Source organism: Symphalangus syndactylus, chromosome 1, assembly GCF_028878055.3.
Source record: "Symphalangus syndactylus isolate Jambi chromosome 1, NHGRI_mSymSyn1-v2.1_pri, whole genome shotgun sequence".
In the NCBI taxonomy this organism is placed as follows: Eukaryota; Metazoa; Chordata; class Mammalia; order Primates; family Hylobatidae; genus Symphalangus; species Symphalangus syndactylus.
In genome coordinates, this window is record NC_072423.2 from 74107604 (window position 1) to 74135034 (window position 27431).

The 27431-nt window shown below is 40.1% G+C and overlaps 1 protein-coding gene across 18 annotated transcripts in view; it reads left to right on the forward strand.

Annotated features, from left to right (window-relative positions):
* Positions 1-27431, forward strand: part of PTPRM (protein tyrosine phosphatase receptor type M) — an 834094-nt gene that overhangs the window by 567770 nt on the left and 238893 nt on the right. For all 18 annotated transcript variants that reach the window (XM_055238011.2, XM_055238031.2, XM_055238021.2 and 15 more), the window contains one exon: positions 3052-3184. In XM_055238011.2, coding sequence (XP_055093986.1) covers positions 3052-3184 — 133 coding nt within the window. The remainder of the gene's footprint in view (positions 1-3051; positions 3185-27431) is intronic.

Here is a 27431-nt window from a genome sequence, read left to right on the forward strand (position 1 = left end):
CTATGATTTTAGCAGTCTCTTAATCTCCCTGTAATATTTAGCTTATTCACCAGTGTAGTGAATACGATACAGTATCAGGCCTAGATAATACCCACTGACAAATGGACACATGCAAGTTTATTCTCTTCAAAAGGAACTAAATGCACACTGCTGTCCTAACAGAATACACACAAGAAGAGAAAATGCCTTTTAATAAGCAATTAAAATTTATACGAAAAAAAGAAAAGTTTATACCATGAGAAACCTGACAAGAAAATAACAAGACCGAGGGGGAAATAGAATGAAAACAACTCTTTTGCCAAGCAGTTTAGAAATTATACTGTTAAATTCATAGATTTGGGTGAGAAAAAATAAACAACCATCAGTTGCAACCATGCTCTGTCAAAAATATCCCCTGTCCAAGGCCCGCTGACAGGTCATAACCAGAACCACATGTTCCCAAAGCAATAAAAGAGGAGAGAGGAGCATCCTATTTAAGGAGAGCCTAAAGATGTTCATTGCAGGCAGGGATAGAGGGACAGGGCACAGGCAGGAAAGCAGGAACTTCCTGGGTAAGGGGCCTGGAGTCAGTGACACCCACCCATCAGGTTATCCAAGGGCTGTTTGTGTTTACACTGATGCTTCTGCAGAGTCCTAAACCCAAACACCCGACTCAACCGGATGGCCAGTCCCAGGCAGCCCTCCCACCTTTTCTGAGTCATTGTCCCATTTAGCGTGGTTGCTATCATCATCACGTTGCAACTGTGTCAGGCCAGGATAGAACATTTCATTCCCTTGACCTGCAATGTGAAATGAGTTAAAAGTCAGTGCTAACAAATGATAATACTGAGCTTCCATAGGCTGCATAGCAATGTGCATGCTGCTTCCTAAAGGGGATGAAAGGCTGCAGGTAACCACCCCTCCTTGGCCCAAAGCAGAATAGAGTCATTCATCAGTTCCCACAGAGCCAGACCCTCCTCTAATGAGTGTTCACAATGTATGCATTACATGTGTGCTATTTTTATATTAAAATGTCTTAAGCTAAATAAGTTTTTCTAAACATTTTTCCCAAGTGTTGCATTTACTGACATAACTTAGTTACAAAACATAGCTTAACTCATCTATTTAGGAAATATACATGGAGAGCCAGCTATCTACAACTAGTGAGATAAATGGAATGGCTTCCAGTATGTCAACATTTGGAAGAATGAAACCAATTTGATTTTATTTTAAAAATTTGTTTTAATTGGACACAAAATCGAAATGGAAAAACAGACTTTTTTCAGTTTTGTGAACTTCAAATGTTACTTCTTTTTGTATGGATTGCTTTTTTAACTTAAAAAAAATTTGTTTATCCACATACACATTTTGTCTTTAGGTTTTTCTTAACAATTTGTTTAATGTGACAGTTTCCTCCCAGTCAACCACCTGGTGATATGTTCCAATAGAATATTGGAGTGGTGTATTTCAGATGTAATTACCATAAAGGATAATTAACATTAATGCCTTAAAGATTTAACTGGACAACTAGTTTGAGGGATATTCATTGAAACAAAATAGCAGGACTTATTCTTGACATTGTCAGAAATAAAATTGACCTGTAGAGGCTTCATCAGAAGGGTTTTTGTTTCATAAGTTGTGCTTTTTGCATCATGGCTGCTGCTGTTGCGGCTCTCAAATGATTGGAATATGCTTTGTCATGGAAACACTGATGATCTTCCAACTTGCTTCTTCCCTGACCTTGACTCACTTCCTGGGGTCAGTCTAATGACTACAGCCATGCTCAGAATGCAGGGCCTCATGTATAAAATCTCACCAGGAATAACTTTGGAAAGAAACATCATTTACATGTTCCCAAAGGACACAAAAAAACAGATGGAAGGTGATATCTGGCACTCCCTCTTTCTCAGTGATGACTCATTTTGGAGTTTGTCCTCCTAGTCTTGGTCTGCCCCGCACAAGGGCTCAGACACAGTGACAGCTAAGGTTTTCGTGAGTCAGGTGACGCAGGAGTGGAAAACCTCATGACAGAGTGGAAAGAGCTGGTTTACAAACACTCCAATTTAATTACATTGTTACCAACACAAAAAGAAAATTCTAAGGAGGAAAATTTGGACATAAAGTTCCTCCATTCGGAATGACCTGTCACCTAGTAAGGGTGGTGTGACTCAGAGCATCATCACATTCTGATTTTAAAAGTACAAGCCCTTTTAAAAAGGAGTCTTTTTAGGGAATTGAACATTACATTCCTAATATTTTTCATCCTGAATGCACTTAGCAGAGGAAACGTGTATTTCATCAGACATGGATTTGACATTCCATTACATTATACAGTAAACAGGACAAACATGTCTCATGTTTTAGACATGAGAAAGGGGAGCTGAGACAGCCACCACCACTGTAAGACCCTGGTTATCTCATTTAAACAGATTTTAAATATGGGTGCCAGTGGTGTGATCATCAGCCACTTCCACTTTGTGAATAAATTGCTTAGAAGGAGTCTTTTGCCTACCAGATGTGACCTAGATTTAGATTTCCAAAGGCAGGAGGAAAAAACTCTATTGTGTTAAAAAACAATTGCTGGTAAAAATGCATGGTAAATGAGCTTATCTCAGTTTTCCAGGTGTTTGGACTAATATGTTATGGAATTACTGCTCCGTTTATGAAAAATAATTGAGGAAAATGTTCCAGCAAATCAAATTTGGATAAAGGCTTAGGGATAGCTATTGTGGTGTTAGTTAAGTTTTTAAATGGCAGAAAGAGCAGGAGCCAATAGAGATAATAAAATAATATTTTTCTAAAAAAAATGTTTGAGAAGAGTCTCTTAGAAAAGGGTCAGGCATGGGTGTGCTATCCTGCTTATGCTATGGTTTAGTAAAGTACTGAAGAACAATGTGAACAATTACGCTCCTTTCAGTGCATATGAAAGCTGTTTAAAAAATCAAAGCTTGTCTGTCTGCTGGCTCTGATAAGTCTTATTATTCTGTTAAATGCAGCGAAATTTTTTTAAATGTGACATCTTTATTCTCTCTTACCTACTGTCTCTCCTTTTTCATTTCCTTTCATCTTCAGGAGCTGCCACTCCGAAACCAGTCCCAGAACCCGAGAAACAGACAGACCATACAGTTAAAATTGCTGGAGTCATTGCGGGCATCTTGCTGTTCGTTATTATATTTCTTGGAGTTGTGTTGGTAATGAAGAAAAGGTGAGCTCCTAGCTGTTGCCAAAGATACAGTTATATCCTATTGTTTGCTGGAATGTTTTGTGTGTGTGAAAATACTCAGTTACTGAACTGGCTTTGATAACCCAGACACATCTATGACTCTGTGATTGTTAACATTTTTCATCATGTGGCATGGAAGGTTATGGGACAAAAATTTAGAGTAAATGGCTATGATTCTGTGTGAGTATGCAAAGCATATCATGCCAGAATAACATAAGCATCCTCTGTCTTCCCACACAGTGGCAGATAAAGCTCTGTAAAATCTTAGAAGCCACTTATTCACCAGGAAATGTTTAGTACTGATTTCCAACATACTAAGACATTTGGTAATCACAAAGATATAAGAAGACTTTACTTTTTATTATAGTGAGGATGATGATGATGACAGATTTTATGGGGCCTGTGTTATATGTAGGCACCATGCTAGGGAAGGTAATCAGCAAAACATCCATTAGAAAGAGAACCCACAAGAACAGCCCGACAGAAAAATGCAGCGCAGGAACAGCTCGTATTAGAACAAATCACAGAGCAAGTGGTGTGGCTGGGCACCGTGGCTCATGCCTGTAATCCCCGCACTTTGGGAGGTGGAGGCAGGTGAATCATTTGATCACTTTAGCCCAGGAGTTCGAGACCAGCCTGGGCAACATGACAAAACCCTGTCTCTACAATAAATATAAAAATTTGCTGGGCGTGGTGGCACACACCTGTAGTCTCAGCTACTGGTGAGGCTGAGATGGGAGGATCACTTTGAGCTATGATCACTCCATGGCACTCCAGCCTGGGCAACAGGGCAAAACCCTGTCTCCAAAAACAAACAAACAAAGTTGTGTGTTACAAGAGCCAAGGGATAGTCTGGGGGAGAGAAAAACAGATACGGCCGTAATAAGTGATCCTCACCTCCCATACTTGAAAACTATGTAGTGTCTTGTTTTGTGGAAACAAGCAAAAACTTGCTTAATAATAAAATCTTAGATTTATGTAAAAATCAATATAAAAATATAGATACTAAGAATTGATGGCATAAAGATTCCCAAGTTGAGGGAATATGTGGATCTTGTCCTTTTCTCTATTGTTTCAAAACAGTTATAGTCATGCAGTGAGAGTGAATTCATGGATGGGAGAAGGTAAAAGTGGAGAGGTTGGTAGAGTGATGACTAGAAACTCTGATCTGGTCATGGAAGGAGGTTGACCTTGGGCCTGAGACTGTTGATGGCCTTTGAGCAGGTAGTAACATGATCTAATTTTTAGGAATATAACTCTAACGTTAGGATTGGACACAGTGAGGAGGGGAGAGAGCTCGAATCAGGAAAACCAGTAGAATGAAGAGAAAGAGCAACTTTAGAAACAGTTAAGGGTTAAATTTTAGTAGCCATTTGGAGAGAGAAGGGACAATATAGAAAGAACTTAGAGTAGTTCCTGGTTTGAGCAAGTTAGTGGAGATATTTCTATTCACCAAAATGTGGAACATAGGAACTAGAAAATGGTGTTGGGGGGGGCAGTAAAAATGGAGAGTTCAGCTTTGCACATTTTTTTTGTTTTTCTTTATTATGCTTTAAGTTCTGAGGTACATGTGCAGAACGAGCCGTTTTGTTACACAGGTATACACGTGCCATGGTGGTTTGCTGTACCCATCATCCCATCACCTATATTAGGTATTTCTCCTAATGCTATCCCTCCCTTCCCCCCCTACCCCCCGACAGGCCCCAGGGTGTGATGTTCCCCTCCCTGTGTCCATGCATTGTTATTGTTCAACTCCCACATATGAGAACATGCAGTGTTTGCTTTTCTGTTCTTGTGATAGTTTGCTGAGAATGATGGTTTCCAGCTTCATCCATGTCCCTGAAAAGGACATGAACTCATCCTTTTTTATGGCTGCATAGTATTCCATGGTGCATATGTGCCACATTTTCTTTATCCAGTCTATTTTCTTTATCAATTGATGGACATTTAGGTTGGTTCCATGTCTTTGCTATTGCGAATAGTGCCACGATAAACATATGTATACATGTATCTTTATGATAGAATGATTTATAATCCTTTGGGTATATACCCAGTAATGGGATTGTTGGATCAAATAGTATTTGTAGTTCTAGCTCCTTGAAGAATCGCCACACTGTCTTCCACAATGGTTGAACTAATTTACAGTCCCACCAACAGTGTAAAAGTGTTCCTATTTCTCTACATCTTCTCAAGCATCTGTTGTTTCCTGACTTTTTTTTTCTTTCTTTCTTTTTTTTTTTTTGAGATGAAGTTGTTTGCTCTTTTTGCCCAGGCCGGAGTGCAATGGCATGATCTCAGCTCACCACAACCTCCCCCTCCCAGGTTCAAGCAATTATCCTGCCTCAGTAGCTGGAATTACAGGTGCACGCCACCATGCCTGGCTAATTTTTGTATTTTTAGTAGAGACAGGGTTTCTCCATGTTGGTCAGGCTGGTCTCAAACTCCCAATCTTGTGATCTACCTGCCTTGGCCTCCCAAAGTGCTGGGATTACAGGCGTGAGCCACCATGCCTGGCCTTCCCGACTTTTAATGATCATTATTCTAACTGGCATAATATGGTATCTCATTGTGGTTTTCATTTGCATTTCTGTAATGACCGGTGATGATGAGCATTTTTTTATATGTTGGTTGGCTGCATAAACATCTTCTTTTGAGAAGTGTCTGTTCATATCCTTTGCCCATTTTTTGATGGAGTTTTTGTTTTTTTTTTTCTTGTAAATTTGTTTAAGTTCTTTGTAGGTTCTGGATATTAGCCCTTTGTCAGATGGATAGATTGCAAAAATTTTCTCCCATTCTTGAGGCTGTCTGTTCACTCTGATGATAGTTTCTTTTGCAGTGCAGAAGCTCTTTAGTTTAATTAGATCTCATTTGTCAATTTTGGCTTTTGTTACCGTTGCTTTTGGTGTTTTAGACATGAAATATTTGTCTATGCCTATGCTCTGAATGGTATTGCCTAGGTTTTCTTCTAGGATTTTTGTCGTTTTAGGTCTTATGTTTAAGTCTTTAATCCAACTTGAGTTGATTTTAGTATAAGGTGTAAGGAAGGGGTCCAGTTTCAGTTTTCTGCATATGGCTAGCTACTCCCAACACCATTCATTAAATAGGGAATCTTTTCCCCATTGCTTGTTTTTGTCAGGTTTGGCAAAGATCAGATGGTTGTAGATGTGTGGTGTTATTTCTGAGGCCTCTGTTCTGTTCCGTTGGTCTATATATCCGTTTTGATACCAGTACCATACTGTTTTGGTTACTGTAGCTTTGCAGTATAGTTTGAAGTCAGGTAGCATGATGCCTCCAGTTTTGTTCTTTTTACTTAGGATTATCTTGGCTATGTGGGCTCTTTTTGGTTCCATATGAAGTTTAAAGTAGTTTTTTCCAAGTCTGTGAAGAACGTCAATGGTAGCTTGATGGAGATAGCATTGAATCGATAAATTACTTTGGGCAGTCTGGCCATTTTCACAATCTTAATTCTTCCTATCCATGAGCATAGAATGTTTTTCCAGTTGTTTGTGTCCTCTCTTATTTCCTTGAGCAGTAGTTTGTAGTTCTCCTTGAAGAGGTCCTTCACATCCCTTGTAAGTTGTATTCCTAGGTATTTTATTCTCTCTACAGCAGTTGTGAATGGGAGTTCACTCATGATTTGGCTCTCTGTTTGTCTGTTATTGGTGTATAGGAATGCTTGTTATTTTTGCATTTATTTTGTATCCTGAGACTGCTGAAGTTGCTTATCAGCTTAAGGAGATTTTGGGCTGAGATGATGGGGTTTTCTAAATATACAATCATGTCTTCTGCAGAGACAATTTGACTTCCTCTCTTCCTATTTGAATACCCTTTATTTCTTTCTCTTGCCTGATTGCTCTGGCCAAAACTTCCAATACTATGTTGAATAGGAGTGAGTGAGAGAGGACATCCTTGTCTTGTGCCAGTTTTTAAAGGGAATGCTTCCAGCTTTTGCCCATTCACTATGATATTGGCTGTGGGTTTCTCATAAATAGCTCTTATTATTTTGGGTTATGTTCCACCGATACCTTGCTTATTCAGAGTTTTTAGCATGGAGGGCTGTTGAATTTTGTCGAAGACCTTTTCTGCATCTATGGAGATAATCATATGGTTTTTGTCATTGGTTCTGTTTATGTGATGGATTACATTTATTGGTTTGTGTATGTTGAACCAGCCTTGCATCCCAGGGATGAAGCTGACTTCATTGTGGTGGATAAGCTTTTTAATGTGCTGCTGGATTCGGTTTGCCAGTATTTTATTGAGAATTTTCACATCAAAATTCATCAAGGATATTGGCCTGAAATTTTCTTTTTTTGTTGTGTCTCTGCCAGATTTTGGTATCAGGATGATGTTGGCCTCATAAAATGAGTTAGGAATTATTGTCTCTTTTTCTATTGTTTGGAATAGTTTGAGAAGGAATGGTACCAGCTCCTCTTTGTACTTCTGGTAAAATTCAGCTGTGAATTCATCTGGTCCTGGACCTTTTTTGGTTGGTAGGCTATTAATTACTGCCTCAATTTCAGAACTTGTTATCGGTCTGTTCCGGGATTTGACTTCTTCCTGGTTTAGACTTGGGAGGGTGTATGTGTCCAGGAATTTATTCATTTCTTCTAGATTTTCTAGTTTATTTGCATAGAGGTGTTTATAGTATTCTCTGATGGTAATTTGTATTTCTGTGAGATCAGTGGTGATATCACCTATATCTTTTTTTATTACACATCTATTTGATCTTCTTTCTTTTCTTCTTTATTAGTCTGGCTAGTGATCTATCTATTTTGTTGATCTTTTCAGAAAACCAGTTCCTGGATTTATTGATTTTTTTTTAAGGGTTTTTTATGTCTGTATGTCCTTCAGTTGTGCTCTGATCGTAGTTATCTCTTGTATTCTGCTAGCTTTTGAATTTGTTTGTTCTTACTTCTCTAGTTCTTTTCATTTTGATGTTGGGGTATCAATTTTCAATCTTTCCTGCTTTCTCTTGTGGGCCTTTAGTGCTATAAATTTCCCACTACACACTGCTTTAAATGTGTCCTAGAGATTCTGGTATGTTGTGTCTTCATTCTCATTGGTTTCAAAGAACATCTTTATTTCTGCCTTCATTTCATTATTTACCCAGTAGTCATTCATGAGCAGGTTGTTCAGTTTCCATGTAGTTGTGCTGATTTGATTGAGTTTCTTAATCCTGAGTTCTAATTTGATTGCACTATGGTCTGAGAGACTGTTTGTTATGATTTCCATTCTTTTGCATCTGCTGAGGAGAGTTTTACTTCAAATTTTGTGGTCAATTTTAAAATAAGTGTGATGAGGTGAAGAGAAGAATGTATATTCTGTTGATTTGGGGTGGAGAGTTCTGTGGATGTCTCTTAGGTCCACTTTTTCCAGAGCTGAGTTCAAGTCCTGAATATCCTTGTTAATTTTCTGTCTCATTGATCTGTCTAATATTGACAGTGGGGTGTTAAAGTCTCCCACTATTATTATGTGGGAATCTAAGTCTCTTTGTAGGTCTCTTAGAACTTTATGAATCTGGATGCTCCTCTGTTGGGGGCATTTATATTTAGGATAGTTAGCTCTTCTTGTTGCATTGATCCCTTCACCATTATGTAATGCCCTTCTTTGTCTCTTTTGATCTTTGTTGGTTTAAAGTCTGTTTTATCAGAGACTAGGATTGTAACTCCTGATTTTTTTTGCTTTCCATTTGCTTGGTAAATATTCTCCACCTGTTTATTTTGAGCCCGTGTGCATCTTTGCACATGAGATGGGTCTCCTGAATACCACACACTGATGGGTCTTGACTCTTTGTCCAATTTGCCAGTCTGTGTCTTTTAATTGGGGCATTTAGCCCATTTACATTTAAGGTTAATATTGTTATATGTGAATTTGATCCTGTCATTGTGATGATAGCTGGTTATTTTGCCCATTAGTTGATGTAATTTCTTCATAGTGTTGATGGTCTTTACAATTTGGTATATTTTTGCAGTGACTGGTACCGGTTGTTCCTTTTCAGGTTTAGTGCTTCCTTCAGGAGCTCTTGTAAGGCAGGCCTGGTGGTGACAAAATCTCTCAGCATTTGCTTGTCTGTAAAGTATTTTATTTCTCCTTCACTTATGAAACTTAGTTTGGCAGGATATGAAATTCTGGGTTGAAAATTCTTTTCTTTAAGAATGTTGAATATTGGGCCCCACTCTCTTCTGACTTGTAGGGTTTCTGCAGAGATATTTACTGTTAGTCTGAGGGGCTTCCCTTGTGAGTTATCTGACCTTTCTCTCTGGCTGCCCTTAACATTTTTTCCTTCATTTCAACCTTGGTGAGTCTGACGATTATGTCTTGGGGTTGCTCTTCTTGAGGAGTATCTTTGTGGCGTTCTCTGTATTTCCTGAGATTGAATGTTGGCCTGTCTTGCTAGATTGGGGAATTTCTCCTGGATAATATCCTCAAGAGTGTTTTCCAACTTGGTTCCATTCTCCTCATCACTTTCAGGTACACCAATCAGACGACGTAGATTTGGTCTTTTCACATAGTCCCATATTTCTTGGAGGCTTTGTTAGTTCCTTTTTATTCTTTTTTTTTCTCTAATCTTGTCTTCTCACTTTATTTCATTAAGTTGATCTTCAGTCTCTGACATCCTTTTTTCTGCTTGATCGATTCGGCTATTGACACTTGCGTATGCTTCACAAAGTTCTCGTGCTGTGTTTTTCAGCTCCATCAGGTCATTTACGTTCTTATCTAACCTGATTATTCTAGTTAGCAATTCGTCTAACCTTTTCTCGAGGTTCTTAGCTTCCTTGCATTGGGTTAGAGCATGCTTCTTTAGCTCGGAGGAGTTTGTTATTACCCACCTTGTGAAGCCTACTTCTGTCAATTAATCAACTCATTCTCCAGTCAATTTTGTTCCCTTGCTGATGAGGAATTATGATCCTTTGGAGGAGAAGAGGCGTTCTGGTTTTGGAATTTTCAGGCTTTTTGTGCTGGTTTCTCCCCATCTTTATGGATTTATCTACCTTTGGTCTTTGATGTTGGTGACCAGATGGGGTCTTTGAGTGGATGTGCTATTCCTTTCTGTTTGTTAGTTTTCCTTCTAACAGTCTGGCCCCTCTGTTGCAGGTCTGCTGTAGTTTTCTGGAGGTCTACTCCAGACCTTGTTTGCCTGGGTATCACCAGTGGAGGCAGCAGACCAGTAAAGATTGCTGCCTGTTCCTTCCTCTGGAAGCTTCATACCAGAGGGGCAACCACCAGATGCCACTCAGAGCTCTCCTGTATGAAGTGTCTGTCGGCCCCTACTGGGAGGTGTCTCCTAGTCAGGATACATGGGGGTCAGAGACCCACTTGAGGAGGCACTCTGTCCCTTATCAGAGCTTGAACACTGTGTTGGTAGATCTGCTGTTCTCTTTAGAGCTGCCAGGTAGGGACGTTTAAATCTGCTGAAGCTGCACCTGCAGCCGCCCTTTCCCCCAGGTGCTTTGTCCCAGGGAGGTGGGGGTTTTATCTACAAGTCTCTGACTGGGGCTGCTGCCTTTTTTTCAGAGATGCCCTGCTCAGGAAGGAGAAATCTGGCAGTCTGGCCACAGTGTCCTTGCTGAGCTGCAGTGGACTCCACCCAGTTCAAACTCCTTGGTGGCTTTGTTTACACTATGAGGGGAAAACCCCCTACTCAAGCCTCAGCAATGGCAGGCGCCCCTCCCCCCACCAAGCTGGGGCATCCCAGGTCAATCTCAGACTACTGCTGTGCTGGCTGCAAGAATTTCAAGCCAATGGATCTAAGTTTGCTGGACTCCATGAGGGTGGGACCTGCTGAGCCAGACCACTTGGTTCCCTGGTTTCAGCACCCCTTTCCAGAGGAGTGAACGATTCTGTCTCACTGGCGTTCCAGGAGCCACTGGGGTATGGGAAAAAAAAAAAAAACTCCTGCAGCTAGTTTGGTGTCTGCGCAAACAGCCATCTTGTTTTGTGCTTGAAACCCAGGGCCCTGGTGGGGTTAGGCGCCGGAGGGGATCTCCTGGTCTGTGGGTTGTGAAGACCGTGGGAAAAGCGCAGTATGTGAGCTGGAGTGCAGGGTTCCTCAGGCTCAGCCCCTCATGGCTTCCCTTGGGTAGGGGAGGAAATACCCCAACCCCTTGCACTTCCTGGGTGAGATGACACCCCACCCTGCTTCGGCTTGCCCTCCATGGGCTGCACCCACTGTTCAACCAGTCCCAGTTTGATGAACCATGTACCTCAGTTGGAAATGCAGAAATCACCTACCTTCTGCGTTGATCTCGCTGGGAGCTGCAGACCGGAGCTGTTCCTATTCGGCCAGCTTGCCAGCAATCCCAGCTTTGCACATTTTAAGTTCAATACTCCTTTAAAATTAAGTGGAGATGTTCACTGGGAGGTTGAATATGCTACTGTGGATTAGAAATAATAATTTCCGTTGTCTGAAAGTCATCAACATTTCTGGAGCTGAAGCCATAGGTTTGGAGGAGGCTGCTCAGAGTTTTTGTAGAGTGAGAAGAAGTAATATCAAGGATGAAGGTAAAACCGTTGGCAACAGCAATATTTCAGGGCAAGTTAATATCCCAGTATAGATACATGCATCTACTCCTTTTCTGAGTCTCCCTCCATTTATGGTTCTGTTCTAGTCAAGCCCCAGGACAAACTGTTGCTCTGTCACAGCTGTGTGCATCCCTGGTCTTTGGTCCCCATCATTACAACTGTTTTTCCCCACTTGTCATGTGCCCTTTATCTCTTTTTCTACCCATAATGTGATTCCTATCTTTATTTTTCATTCATTATTTATTTTCATTCCATTCCTCCCTACCCCTCTTTTCTTTACCCTTCTTTACCTATTTATCTCTTTATTTCCTTTTTCCCTCCATATTTCCCATATTTCCTTTTTTCTTCCTCTTTTTCTTATGCCTCACCTCTCTTTTTCTTTTTTTTTTTTTTTTTTTTGAGATGGAGTCTCTTTCTGTTGCCAGGCTGGAGTGCAATGGCATGATCTGAGCTCACTGCAACCTCTGCCTCCCGGGTTCAAGTGATTCTTCTGTCTCAGCCTCCCAAGTAGCTGGGACTATAGGTGCACACCACCACGCCCAGCTAATTTTTGTATTTTTAGTAGAGACGGGGTTTCACCATGTTGGCCAGGATGGTCTTGATCCCCTGACCTCGTGATCCCCCTGCCTCAGCCTCCCCAAGTGCTAGGATTACAGGCATGAGCCACTGCACCTGGCCTTTCCTGGATGTTCTTCATCAATTCCCCACTTCAATGTTTGTGTAGATAGCTTATTTTTGGCACCAGTAGTTTGTACTTTTTAAAAACATATGACCCAGTATAAGTCCTAAGCAACAATAGGCCCTTCCATGCCTGGACATCCAAACTAAACATTTTGAAGAGGTTTATTTTAAATTCTGGGAATACGGTGGATATATTTTCTCACCTGGCAAGTTCTCTGTGAGGAATAGCCTGCAACTACTAATCCAGTTGCCCTTGTGACCCTAGCTAAATGTCAACTAATCCTCCAAGGATCTATTTCTGCAATATTAATTCATTATTCTACCTGGGTCTCTCAGGCAGTCACTGAGGTTATGTTATTGGTAACACATGGCCTTGATACAACTTTAGACTAAATGCCAATAAGTCATGTCAGATTTACATGATTGTTTACTAGATAATACTCTTAAAAGGGTTGTCTTCACAGTATGTGCCACTTTGGGATTTGCTTTTTCTGAAAAATAGAGTATGTTCTCTGTCAGACAAATTAGCCAATATACCATGCTCAGAAATACAAAACTTGCTGTTATCTTTAGACTTGAGCAGTCTTGTACAAGCTATCATATTCTGTAAAAATTCTTAAAACGTCTAATTGTCCAGGTTTTCTTTACCAAATTTCAAGTCTAAATTTGAAAGGTAGTGTTTTTAAGCAGAAAAGTTAAAGTATAACATTAATCATAGATAAATTGTCGGGGTGTTATTGATAGGTAATCACCACATTGTTTGGTTAGAAGAACACTGAATTTAGATGTGGAATTCCTAGATCTGTATTTTAACTGACTTTGTGATTCTGAACTTCTCTGGGCCCTGGTTTCCTCTTCCGTAAGTTGAGAAAACTCAACTAGATGATCTCTGAAGACCTTCTCAATTCCAAAATGTCAGGTTTCCTAGTAGGTAGTAGCCAATGGTAACACTACTATGCATTTACTATTCTAGAAGTACCGCATGTGTTTTATTACTGTGTTTCCCTACTTAAACCTCTGCAGCAGCTCTTCCCCAGGCTCTCTCAGTTCAGTTCAAGCCCAGAGGTGATGGCTGATGAGTAGTTTATCTTCCAGCCACATGTTTTCGACCTTCACACAGGAGGTCCTCAATTAAAAGGGAAGCCATGGGGAAATGGAAAAAGGAATGAGAGACAGGGAAGGAAAGGAACTGCCTCAGGTGTGGATTTCAATATATTATTAGTTGTTACTGTCAGTTAGAAGTAAATGCTGTGAAACTTTGCACTCATTCCTGTGTGGACTGGTTAGCCTATGTTTCCTCTACCGCAGCATTCTGAGTCGCCCACCTCAAATATATGCTGTTGGTCATAAAGACAGACTGAGCCCAAGAGACAGTGTGGGTGAAACAAATTCATTCATTCCTTCTAGAAATAAAATGAGAAGTCTGTCCTGCAGAGGATAAGCCAGCCGCCATCGTCTGTACTTGTCACATGCCAGGCCAGCTTGCCTGCTAGCTTGGGAGCAGGAGGACAGCAAATTCAAACACTGGATAATTGCTTGACATTTTATTGGGAGGCGTTGTCAATTATTAGCTAAGATTGTTTTGTCTTCTGAAGAATTGGCCCTCTATAAAAAAATAGTTGTGGAAGGTGGGCTTTTAACAGAAAATGTAAAGTCTGTTCAGTTCATACTAATGCATGGAATTATTTAATATATAGGCAATAATGACTAAAAACTGACATGACCATCGGCTTTATTTTAGGATGTTTTACAAACCCATCACAAAGCAACAACTAGTTTTTTGTTCATGTATATTAATTCATTTGGCCTTTACCTGGACTAATATCATCTGAAACCTTCTTTTCTTTAAAACATTTTATGAAATGTATACACTTATTTTTACTTTATTATGTAAGCAAAGCAATTTTGTATTTTCCTTCCTCCAAATTATGTGTTCCTTTAAAGATTTAGCATTTTGATGCACCAAACGTTAAGAAAGGGTATGAGATAAATATCTACAAAATAAATGTTTCATACAGAACCACGGAGCAATGTACTCTCAAAATTAATATAAAATAACTTGAATAGGATATATTTATTTTTTACCAGGTTTCATCCATGTATAATTAGATATATTTGTATAAATGAAAATACCTGCATTTTTAACATTTTTCATAAGGAATAATTTATCTCAATAACATGTTTGACAGAACTTAGTATATAAGCACTATCAATTTTACCATGATTAATTATATTTACTATTGTTTCTAAAATAGCTATAGATCTTTCAGGAATTTGAGAACATTTGTATTAATTATAGTAATATTCCTGTCTCAGCCACTGTGGTACATACAAATCACAGAAGTTGCAGCTATTGAAAATAATTAAAGAGTTAGGCATTCTGGGGCAAAATAGCAAGTGGTAGCTATTATATTACATAAATACCTGTTATAGGTAAATATAACTATTTTAATTCTGAAACACACTATACCTCCATCTCCTTTCCATAATACATTTAAACAGATGTACATTTTGCAAATGCAGCATATTATCAAATATTTGGCACCCATTCTATTATATTTAAACAATACTAGCACTACCAAGAAAAATCACAATAAAAATGGGAAGTTTTTCTGAAGACAACATGAAACAAAAAAGATAAGAGGGAAAATTTAATGAAAGCCCCATTTTCAAAGAGATGCCTGCAGCATGCAGCCGGAGGCAAGTTGACATTAACTATAGTTCCCCTGGCCTATCTATTTACATATGAGGTAGTTTCTTTCCGCTATAAGTAAGTGTGACTTCTATGTGGAAAATAGCTTAGGTCTGGATGCATTATTCAAAGTTTTACTTCAAAATCACCTTTCCTGAGACCACACTGAGAAAGTCACACATAGATATTTCTTTGTGACAATTATTTAAAATACGTGGCTCTAATATGCAGTCCTATAAGTATGAACCAGATGCTGAGATCTTGCCTAGCACATACTTTGGCATGCTTGGAACAGGCCATATGTACACACAAACATGTATAGATCTTTTATCTCATCTATCAATTAGCTGCCGTCCTTCAGGTTTCCAGATAATTGAATAGGGTTGAGGTACAAGGGTAAGTTGAACAAATTGACCTTTGTAAAGGCCTCTTCTGACCTGGACTTTATATGGTTACTGTAACAGTTCCTAAAGTAACCCCTATTTCTTGACTCAACCTAATGGGAACTCTTTATAAAAAAGATTTTATTTAAAAAAAGAGTGTGGGGAAGATAGCTACCAATTTTTCATCTTATAGGAGGAAAGTGTCAGAGAATGATAAGAAGCATGGCTTTAGAATCTGATGAACCTGGTTTTACACCCCAGCTCTTTACTTTGTGGCAGTGTAAATTTAAATGAGTTACTTAACATCTCTGGACTATTTTGCACATGTGAGATGTGATGATGATGATAATGTGTACTGCATATGGGATGCAGTAAAAATTAGATGATATATGTACATAGTTGGTCTTTGATAAATAATAGCTTAAGAACCCAGCAGTTGGAGAACTTGTCACAGGGCACATAGGTAGTCCGTGGGAGGGCCTAGTTCTAAGTCAGTGCGTCTGACTCTTAACTGCCCTGCTACCCTGGCTCAGGCAAGTAAAACTCAAACACGCACCTTGCTCTGTAAAGCTCAGGTACTCTTTATAATTAGCTGACAACACCGCACAGTCATCAGCTTGTTGCAGTTTACCATTGCTTTAAGTCGATAAATATTTGAAATTCTGCCAGCTCATCTTATTCTTTTCTTTGAGCCATCATTGCAGAATAGCTAAATAAATGCTTTTTTCATATCCTCTTTTACAGAAGCATTTTTAGAATTGTTTTGAATAGCTGTATTTTGTGTCATTCGTTGATTCTTGAGTTTACTTCTGATAACTCTCAATGGTGAGGATGCTGTATCCTCTTCTCTGGTTTACCGAACAAGAGGAACTTGTTAAGTTTTAGAGGAAGCCATAAAGCAGGGGAGCATTAGCTGCACCTTTCTTCCTCAGAGACGAATGCTGGAGTCTTCCGTGGTGAAAGTGGAGACCATGGGGACAACTGCCTTGTGCCCACACCTTGGTTCTGTGGCTTACTGGCTGTGTGACCTTAGACAAGCCACCTAGCTTGGTGTCCCTCAGTTTCCCCAGCTATTCCAAGGGCATAATAATAGTTCTTACATCATAAAATGTTATGACAAGAAAACAAGTTAATACCTTTAAAGTGCTGGCCCCAGTAAATATTAACTCTATTGATCATATGCATTATACACCAGTATACAAGCTGTAGCTGCCTCTCTAGTTTCAATGCTCATGGCTTGCGTGCCTCAAAGTCTTTGTGTCCAGACATGGGAGAAGACCAAGGATCGGAGCTGTCTCCCCTTGAGAGGGGGTCCTCTCTCCTTTTCTCATGGAGAGCATCATTTCTTTGTACCCAAGGAGACACATGGAATGCGTCTTTAATTATGAAGCTAGCTAGGAACACAGCTACCTGGAATGAGACAGCTCATTTTCTCCTTACCTTAAGGCCATGCCTTGGTGAAGGTGCCAAAGCTGATAGCACAAAGTAAAATCATTCTTCAGCCATGCTCAGCCATTAGTATTCCTTATGCCCAGGCTCCTACACAGTCAAGTGGAGGGCTGGATTATACAAAAAATTGTTCTCTGCAGATAAGTAAACCAAAGGTCCTGGGGCATCAATACTACCATGCTTGGGGAACGTCCTCTAAGCCCCAAATGCTTCTGAGTGGGCATGGCATTGGCATTAAATGCAAATACTTTGGGTATTAAAACCTTCCAGACCCAGACCCAGCAAGGTGCCAAGTGGTCTGCCACCTGGAGTGGGAACAGAAGGGCAGCATCACTGTCTTCGGTGTGCATAAAGGCCTTGTCATGTATCTGTATGGACTCCCTGAGCCTCTCTTCAGTGCTGCTTGTTCACCTTCCACAATTGCAGGAGGTCGAAGGCCCTGTGACCAGGCACCAGCCCTGAACTTGCACCACATTCAGCAGGGCTGAATTCTCATCAGCCATCTCAGGGCACAGTTTTCCTACTGATTCCTCATTTGAACGCCTCATTTTTAACCTCTCTCTATTAGCATAGCTTATTAAAACTGGTTCTATCTGTGTCTCTTAATTCCTAAACTCAAGCCCTAGAGTTCATAAAAGGGTATTGAGAGAGGGCTGCATAATTACTACTAAAATTGATCATTATTCACATTTGATGTCTCGAGATGGAGTGTGTTGACATTCCCAGTCCCACCCAAGCGCTTCATGATTTTACTGGGTGTGTGTCTTGATTCATGTTGATGTGACTTCACTTTCTAGTTCATAAGAGTGTTAAAAACTGAGTATGTTTTTCTTCGGATGATTGTTTAAACCTGTATCTTGGTTATTGAATCCAGGAATTCAAACCTAATAATAACACTTTTCCAACTCTTTCCAGTTTTGTTTTATATTAATAAGTAAAACAATGAAGAGTATAAGGAAAGAAATATATGCATTAAGAAAAAAATAGTCCAATTTCTAACCTGGCTTATTTGGGCAGTGTATTAGTCCGTTTTTGTGTTACTATAAACGAATACCGGAGAGTGGGTAATTTATAAAGAAAAGAGGTTTAATTGGCTTATGGTTCTGCAGGCTTTACAAGCATGGTGCCAGCATCTGTTCAGCTTCTGGTGGGGCCTCAGGAAGCTTCCAATCATGGAGGAAGGCAAAGCACAAGCAGGCATGTCCCATGGCAACAGCAGGAGCACGAGAGCAAGCAGGAGGGTGTCCCAGACTTTGAAACAACCAAATTTCACGTGAACTGAAACTCACTTACCACCAAAGAGATGGTGCTAAACCATTCAGAAGGGATCCATCCCTATCATTCAGACACCTCCCACCCAGCCCCACCTCCATTGTTGGAAATCACATTTCAACATGAGATCTGGGGGACAAAGATCCTGCAAACCATGTCAAGCAAGATTCGGACCCCTCTTCTTCTAACGTAAATCTAAATTTCTTTTTAACAGGGAAATCGGTTACCTCTGGAATCTTTAATTTAGATTCATTTATAGAAAATTACATAAAATTAATTTTTAAGAAGGATACAGAGGAGCCACTGTGTTGATTGAGAGAGGAGTATTTTGGATGGATCTCAGCATTACAAGATGTAGTATTACATTAAGTACTATATTTTCTTGAATAGTAATATAAATTTTGCCTGGTATCCTTACAGAGTGTGCTTTTTAAAGTGAATAAAGCTTCACTGGATCCCCTGGAAGATGTTCTTACCATTCTTATATTCATATGTGCCATTTGCTTATGGCACTGCTGTGGTGGAACTAAAGTGAAACTATTTTTATGAGTTTTACTGCAAGTAAAAATGGATTCATTAATTAAATTCCAACATACTATTTCTTTGTAAAAACAAAACAAAATTTGACAAAACTGTAGTCCGTGTTATCGTGTCTAAAGATGGCCCAGTGTTCATTCCGGTGTTTATTATGTTTCGTGATGGCTTAGGCAGCACCTGCCTGAGTACCAGAATTCCAATTTGGACACCTGGGATTTAGTGCTTTCCTTACTGTGTCCCTCCTGAAAGTGCCAACAGTACACTCTCCCTGCATTCACACTCCTGAATGATTTGGGTACCATATGTCTTTTCTATTAGATCCTTTTTAATCATCTTCAACATCCTATTCTTACATCTAGTCTAGTGTTTTCCATAGGAGACATGGAGTATACCGTCAGTAAAGAAAAATACGCTTCTTTCATGCAAGCCCTTTAGTGCAGCACTGGACTTTGAATAGCTTTGCTTTTTTTAAAAAAAATTTCAGGGACGTAAGTTTCATAATATTATAAGATATTTTATTAATTTTCTGTAGTGTAGATATGGACAGATTCCCTACATTTAGTAGTATGAATTTGTTAAAGTTTGAATAATTATTTGAATTAAAAATTTAATATATTAAAATAGTTGAAATCAATAGGAGTACATTTAAATTCAGATACAGCTTAATTCAAAAGAAAAATGGGCTCATCACTATCATTTATTTAAATGATCATTTATTTTTAAGCCACCCTTGAAATATTTTTTATAAATCATGTATTCCATTGCATTTTTATAACCAACATCAATTTAGATTAACAAGTCCTTTGTTCAAAAAAATGAATAAGCCTCCTTAAGATGAAATTTTTTTAAGGGAAGTCAGGGAGAACTTTATTCTTTTTATGTATTTTCTATTTAATTATTTATTGGAGATAGGGACTTGCTCTGTTACCCAGGCTGGAGCACAGTGACACAAGCTCACTGCAGCCTCAAACTCCTGGGCTCAAGCGATCCCCCATCTCAGCCTCCCAAGTAGCTAGGACTACAGACATGTGTCACCATGCCCAGATAATTTTGGGGGTTTTTTGTTGTTGTTATAGAGACAGGGTCTTGCCATGCTGCCCAGGCTGATCTTGAACTCAGGGCCTCAAGTGATCCTCCTGCGTAAGCCTCCCAAAGTTCTGGGATTACAGGCACTGAACCACAATGCCTAGCCAGGATGAATTATTCTTATACTGTGGGCATCTTAAGTTAAAATATCTAGTTTTTCAAGTCTTCTATTCAGTGGTTTTATAATAGAAATATCTAGACTTCCATCTTCAGTGGCTAGGCTGCAGCCTAGTAATTTATTCAGGACTTAGCATTTCCAGGCAGCTCTTCTCCCTGTTAGCTCTCTCACTGCATCGTTGTATGATATTATTCCTCCAAGGGTGTTTGATAAGCATCTGTGATAAACATTGATTCATTGTTCCCATTGCCAGAAAGCAAGCATTAATTAATAAGAACAAATTCAGGAAAAGGCCGCTTAGTGTAAGTGCCTAGTGATTGGGAGCTATCAAAATGTTCTTTGTTCTTTATCCTTTTACCTGATTTGTATAAAAGCCTGAGTTGTGGGTTTGGAGTCAGTAGTCAGAATTTGAAGAAATTGGCCACTCTCTAAAGATATGTTCAGCTATCAATGACTAATTCTTAGGTTTAACTTTTATTAAAAAGGAAAGGAAGAAAATCTCAGAAATACATTAAGATCTTCAAAATGAAGAGTTGACATAGCATTCACTGAAAATATTAACTTGGAAGCTGTCATGCAGGAGTGGTGTTGGCTCCTTAGGGGACACTTGGGGATGCCTGAGGGTGTCTTTGCTGAGAATTACCTAATTGTAATTGCATCTGTTGGTTGCAGTTTTGTAGTCACAATTGTCAAGATTTTTCTTTAATAATTTGTCAGGCTAAGGTTGACTCTGAGTTCAGATCCTAAAGGTCATAGAAGGGTTAAAATTATAACTGCCTAGGGGGGCCAGTAGAGTTCACCTGAGTACGGATGAGCTCCTGGTGCAGAGAGTGTAGTGAGAAGGCACCCACTATCCAGCTTCAGGCAAGTATATTACAGTGTCACAAATCTTCCCGTCTCCCCCGAGGGAAGGGAGAAATCTTGATTTCTTTATTAAGTGTTCTAATTTTTTGGTTGGCAATGAATCATTTTTTAAAGTATGTGTTGGCCAAATAAAATAGATATCCAGTCACGTGCGTGTGATTCTTAATTGTATTTTTAAGATAAATCAAGCAGGAGACATGTAAATGACCACATTATAAAAATCTTCTATCACTTACATGTCTCTGGCTACACATGTCTTATAACAACCAGGAAAGGACAATGGATCATTTCCTGATTGTGCCACCCCTTTACCCACGTGCTCATCCATACCCTGTGATTCATTCAAATGGCACCACTGGCCTGCATCCTACTTCGTGATAGCTGGTTCCTGCTCAGAAATCCAAGAGAACTTAGGCATCAGTTATCTTGTAGGTGATATGGCCAGATGGTTTGGAGTAAGTGCGCCTCCCATTTCTAATTAGAGCTCATCCCTGTGTTCTGCACTTGGAATTGCTGTTGACTCCTGTATTTCTCGCTAATCCAAGCTAGCAGTCCTCTGGACTCTTGATGAGCCTCATAAGACTACAGTTAAGTTTTGTGGGCTTTTTTTTTTTTTTTTTTTTAACAGAGTTTCACTCTTGTTGCCCAAGCTGGAGCGCAATGGCGCCATCTCGGCTCACTACAACCTCTGCCTCCTGGGTTCAAGCAATTCTCCTGCCTCAGCCTCCCGAGTAGCTAGGATTACAGGCGCATGCCACCACGCCCAGCTAATTTTTTACATTTTTAGTACAAACAGGGTTTCATCATGTTAGCCAGGCTGGCCTTGAACTCCTGACCTCAGGTGATCCACCCACATTGCCTTCCCTAAGTGCTGGGATTACGGACATGAGCCACCGTGCCTGGCCTACAGTTAAATTTTGTAAATTCTGTTTACATGAATGGTCTTTGAAAACAACTCTGCCAGTGTAGGAAAGAGGAATGGGTGGCCCTGGCTATGCCCACTTCTGCGGATGGTTCCCAGGAGGGAAGCCAGCCCACCCAAGCATGGCTCCTCACCCTGAGTACTGAGTGCTGGGGACCACCTGCTACCTGCTCAGCCCAGGTGACTAAGGGCGGAGACCCGGAGATCGTGTAAGAACAGGGCTGTTGCTAACACGTGGCTGATTATTTCTTTATGTACCCTTTTATGCTGGGTTTGAGGAGTAAGATTTATCTGAGAATAAGGACATAGTATATTTCCCTATGTATCCATTCCTCTCTCCACCCCATACACACATCTTTACATGTGTTTCAGGGAGGGAATACAAATTTAAACAATCTTCAGGACCCTGAAGTTTCTGAACTGCTAAGTGTCCAATCTACAGCCTGGCGAGCTGATGTGGTCTTGGCATCAGGCTGCAGTTGTAAAAATGCTCTGCTGCTTCTCCAAAACAAATACAGGAGCCCTTAGGGCACATCTAACACAGCCAGCCATCAGCTACACACCTGCCCTCAGCCAGCTCTATCGCCTTCCTGCAACCAGTGTCCACACGCCCCATGGTCCCCACCACAGCTGGCTCCCAAGGGCCGAGCCAATCCAGTTTCACTCCTTGGCAAGCAATTGCTCAAGTGCCTGAGCTGAACAGGCTTAGCTTCAGGATCAATTTAATTTGCTGCTGCCCTAATTGCTGTGCTGGTGCCTGGACTTAAACAACCTATCCATTTGAATCTCCAAACAATTTCTAACTCATGTTCCAAAACTTCTTCCTAACTTCTAAAATTGTGATTTTTTTTTAACCTGGAACTTTCAGGATGCTAGCCTGATTCTCTAAATTTTGCCTGACTCTAGATTAAGTCTAGCTTGTTGAATGTTCCTTCAAGAAACACACTCGCCATTCCTCAGCTTGCCAGTGGTGAGGTCCAGTCTCTTTCACTGTATAATTAGCTGGAAGTGTCCCCTGCCCTCCTTAGCCAATACCCAGGTTGTTAGCCATGTCTGGGAAGTCTGCCAAGCACAGAGGACAATATTTTACCAAAGGAACACAGCATAAATAAATGGTTCTTATCCTATGTACCTTTTTCACTTTTATGATCAACACTGATATAAAGAACAACAATAGCATTAAAATTTAACTGAAGTTATGAGCACCTAAGTAAAATGATAATTCATTATATGAAGAGGGTAGTTGATTAATGAGCACCATTAACAAGTTCACAGTTTCAATGGCCAAAATTACAAATTTGATTATGTGCAGTATAACATGCTCCGTTGATTTTCAAGTACTTTTTCCTAACACCAACAATTATTTAAATACCATGTGTTCTATGACTTACACAATTTTGAGTTCTCAAAAACATCTTTAATTACTATCCTGACTACTGTGTTAGCTTTAGCACTTTTTAGTTAAATCGAGGACACTAGCAATCATTTCTCTTCCAGATGTTATACTGCTAATTTTAGTGATAATACGTGAAGAACTTGCAACCATTAAACCAGAGCTCTGTGCAAGTAACAATCTAGTTAAGCCAAGGTAAATGAAATAGCCATTATGAAAGATCCATAAGTTAAGAGAGCAACTAAGAAAAATACAAGAAAAGAAATAGAGTTTTAGATTCTAAAATGTTGTTTAGTATCATAACTTGACCTCACTGGATGAGGCTGTGCTAGCCAAGAAGTCTCTTACTCAGTTAATTTTGTGATTTGGCAAATACAGTCTGTAAAACATTTTTCTTTAACAGCATGCAGTCCCTTTTTAAGTGTGCATTCAGTGAAAAAGGTTGTATGCTGGGACCCAGAAATGCAGCCCTACTGCTGTTATTTACAAAAATATATTTCTAGGTATATGTCCAAAAATGAAAGCAGGGACTCAAACAAATATTTGTATACCTCTGTTCATGCAGTATTATTCACGATAGCTGAAAGTTAGAAGCAACCAAGTGTCCTTTGACAGAAGAGTGGATAAACAAAAATGTGGTCTGTCCATACAATGGAGTAGTATTCAGTCTTAAAAAGGAAGGAAATCCTGACACATGCTACAACATGGATCAGTGTTGAGGACATCATGCTACATGAAATAAGCCAGTCACAGGAAGACAAATACTGTATCATTCCACTTATATGAAGTACCTAGAGTAGTCAAATTCATAGAGACAGAAAGTAGTATGGTAGCTGCCAGGGGCTTGCGGAAGGAGGCAATGAGGAATTGATGTTTAATGGCTAGAGAGTTTCAGTTTGAGATGAAAAATTCGCGAGACAGACAGTGGTAGTAATTGCACAACTATGTGCATGACTTAGTGCCACTGAATTATACACTTAAAAATAGTTAAAATGGTAAATTTTAAGTTATATATTTTATTACAATAAATATGTTCTAAGGCCAGGTGCAGTGGCACTTTGGGAGGCCAAGGTGGGCAGATCACTAGGTCAAAAGATCGAGACCATCCTGGCCATCCTCATTGAGTGGAAACCCCATCTCCACTAAAAATACTAAAATTAGCTGAGTATGGTGGTGCACACCTGTAATCCCAGCTACTCGGGAGGCTGAGGCAGGAGAATCGCTTGAACCCAGGAGGTGGAGGTTGCAGTAAGCTAAGATTGTGCCAGTGCACTCCTGCATGGCGACAGAGCAAGACTCCATCTAAAAAAAAAAGAAAGAAAGAAAGAAAGAAAGAAAGAAAGAAAGAAAGAAAGAAAGAAAGAAAGAAAGAAAGAAAGAAAGAAAAAGAAAGAAAGAAAGAAAAGGAAAGAAAGAAAGAAAGAAAGAAAGGTTCTAATACTGGTAGAATGATTTAGACAGGTTTTGAATTCTTGGCACCGCTCATCATTCTAATCAATGGTCAGCCTCTGAGCATTGGAGCATTCAGTGGTACTTGTGCACTTGGCTTGTCATCAAGTGTTTCCCTTTTAGACTGTTAGGCCAAGGATGGCTAAGAAAGATACTGTCCAGCCAATAACAAGAGAATATTTATGTTGTTGGTACATGTCTACCAGAGGCCACAGAAATGCACAAAGCTACATTTGAAGCATGTCACCGGCAGTATTCCAGCATTATTACTGTCAGTGGTGACAGTGAGAAAACCAAACTGCCTTGAAAAAACACCTCCTGAATTGTTACCACAATACCCCAGAGCTAGGCCGGGTATCCAGCAGCGTGTACCAGCCAAAACACTGGTGATGCCCGGATTCTTGCAGTCTCAAGTGAAGAAAGCAATATGTTCTGCTGCATTACTTTTAGGCACTAGAGAGTGAAATATGAGTAGTGTTAGGCCAGTCACTTCCATGGCTATCAATTTTTGATCTTCTTTACTAGTAACAGTGAGGGTGGCACAAATTATCCATGGACAGAATAGGAATGTGCCCAGCATTCTGGAAGCTTATAGTGCTTCAAATCAAATCCATACAGCTCCCCACGTGCAGAATTGTGTAGATCCCCCTTTATGGGCTTGATTTTTTTAAATGTAAGAAAAGAAATTCAGCATTTGCTACCTAACACTTAGGGCTCAGGTCCCTCTCAGTTGAATGAAGCTCTAATTATGCATCTTGACTTATTCTCTGGTTTCTAAGTAGCCTTTCCATTCAGAGTATTCTTGTGGCTGTGAACTAGAAACTCACAGAGGGCAGGAGCCATGGCTTGATCATGTTTGTCTCTCCCATTCCTAAAGCAGACTAAGCACATGATAAACGTTTATTGATCCACTGCAGAAATGAGTGAATAAATGCAGATGGGAGTGCCTTGGTGCCCTGCCTACTGTGTGATTTCTCCTTCCAGCTCCGAGAAGTGGCTTGGCGAACTCCAACCTATTCGCTTTACGTCATTACCGAGGCAAGGAACAAGTCATGCTCTTGCTTCCCACTTCTCCCTGCAACCCGCTTTCCCTGGGCTGCAGCCTCTTTTCTGTAATTGAAGTCACCTTGAAGAAGACCATGCCCAGGGCATGGAATTTTGCCTCTCTCCCCATGTGAGGACCATATATGTTTGTATTTATTATGTGTGACATCTGTAAGAAACCTATTACAGAGCCCTTCCTTCCTTCAAACAAGTTTATTAACCAGAAGAGATAATAATGACCAAATGAAAAATAAAAGCCAGATTTACCTTGAATAATCTAAATTAATAATAACACATCCATGAACGAATGTCTTGCCACTTGTATTATTTATTACTTATTTGGTGATGATGATGACAGCTAATATATATTAAGTGTTAAGCATCTGCCTCTTACTAAGCCCTGCTGTTAAGTTTTTTATGACTATTATCACTGTTTGGCTTTGTAACGACTCTGTAGCACATACCCTGTTGTCCTGTTTTACACTCAAGGAAACCAAGACTGAGCAAACTAAGTTGCTTAAAGTTGCATGGTCAGTAAGCAACCGAACCAAGGGGTAAAGCCAGGCTGCTGGTCTCCAGAGCTTCCACTCTGAGCCATTATGATTCTTTGGTTGAAATAAAATAGACCTAGACAAAGATAGACACAAGATCTAACTGTTGAGCTGGAAAGAAAGCAGCTGAAAATTCTGTGACTTGAATTGTTATGATACTCATATCTCTCCCTTCACCCAGTTAATAAAAGAAGCACCCTGCATAGCCAGGTGTGTAGGCTGTAAGCTACTCTTGGACACAGGCTCTGCTCACTTAAGGTCAGGAAGCAGAGAGGAGACCTGGGTGCCTCTGGCTCCTTTGGAAGCTCCTTTAGCATATGCAGCATCTAAGTAGGCTTGAAATATGCCACAAATGAATGTTCATCTTCATGCACTGATAGTTTTCAAGCCCCCATGGTATGTGTGCATGTTGTAAAATCCACATTGGTGCAGCAGCCTGTCTTACCCATATGCAGTGACTCTTTCCCTCCTCCTTTCCGGTACCACATGGCATTAGGCCAGAGACTTCCACAAACAAAGCCTGTTGTTGCCTTGTGTACACTTCGTTGTCACAGGGGACCAGGCTCCACACTTCTCAGCATCACCCTTATTGGTTCGGCTCACCTTGGTGACTCAGGAGTCACAGTTAACATCATTTCCAACCCACAGCAAAGACTAGGACTTGAAATTTCTTCTGTGTTCTTATTACTTCTTCCATTGTCACTTGTTAGATTCTGAGAGAAGCAAATAAGGCTGCCTGTCTGTGGATGGAGCAGACTCCAGTGCCCTTTTCATTGTAGTTGTACCTCTGAAGACTAATGAGGAGTCACTTGCTTGTGTTCTTGGAAGCATCTGTGGTCCAAAGGCAAGAATTCTCAACTCTGGACTGAAAAGATCCATGCAGCAGGAGGAATTGCACTTTAGCAAGTGAAATATAGGCTCTCATTGTGGGCTTGTGAACCCTTCCTTCAGAAACAGACAGGGTTGGTATGTGGTTCTGATATGGGAGCAGTTGGGTAAGATGAATGTGATACAGCAGCTCCTGTTCTTTGCCCCTGATGATGCAGTGTGGTACCTGATACTGAGATAAGTATTATCTTCCAGCGATGTCCCGAAGTGGCATGTTAAGCCTTTATGGTGATTTGTTGCACCCTGCCATTTTGGCTGGCATTAGAGCTCTAAATTCATTTTCTTCCCAGCTTTCTGCCCTTGCTTGTGTATTCCCAGTGGTATTTCTCATTAGCATTATCTTCTGTTAAGCAGGAAATGGTCTCTGCTTCTCAACC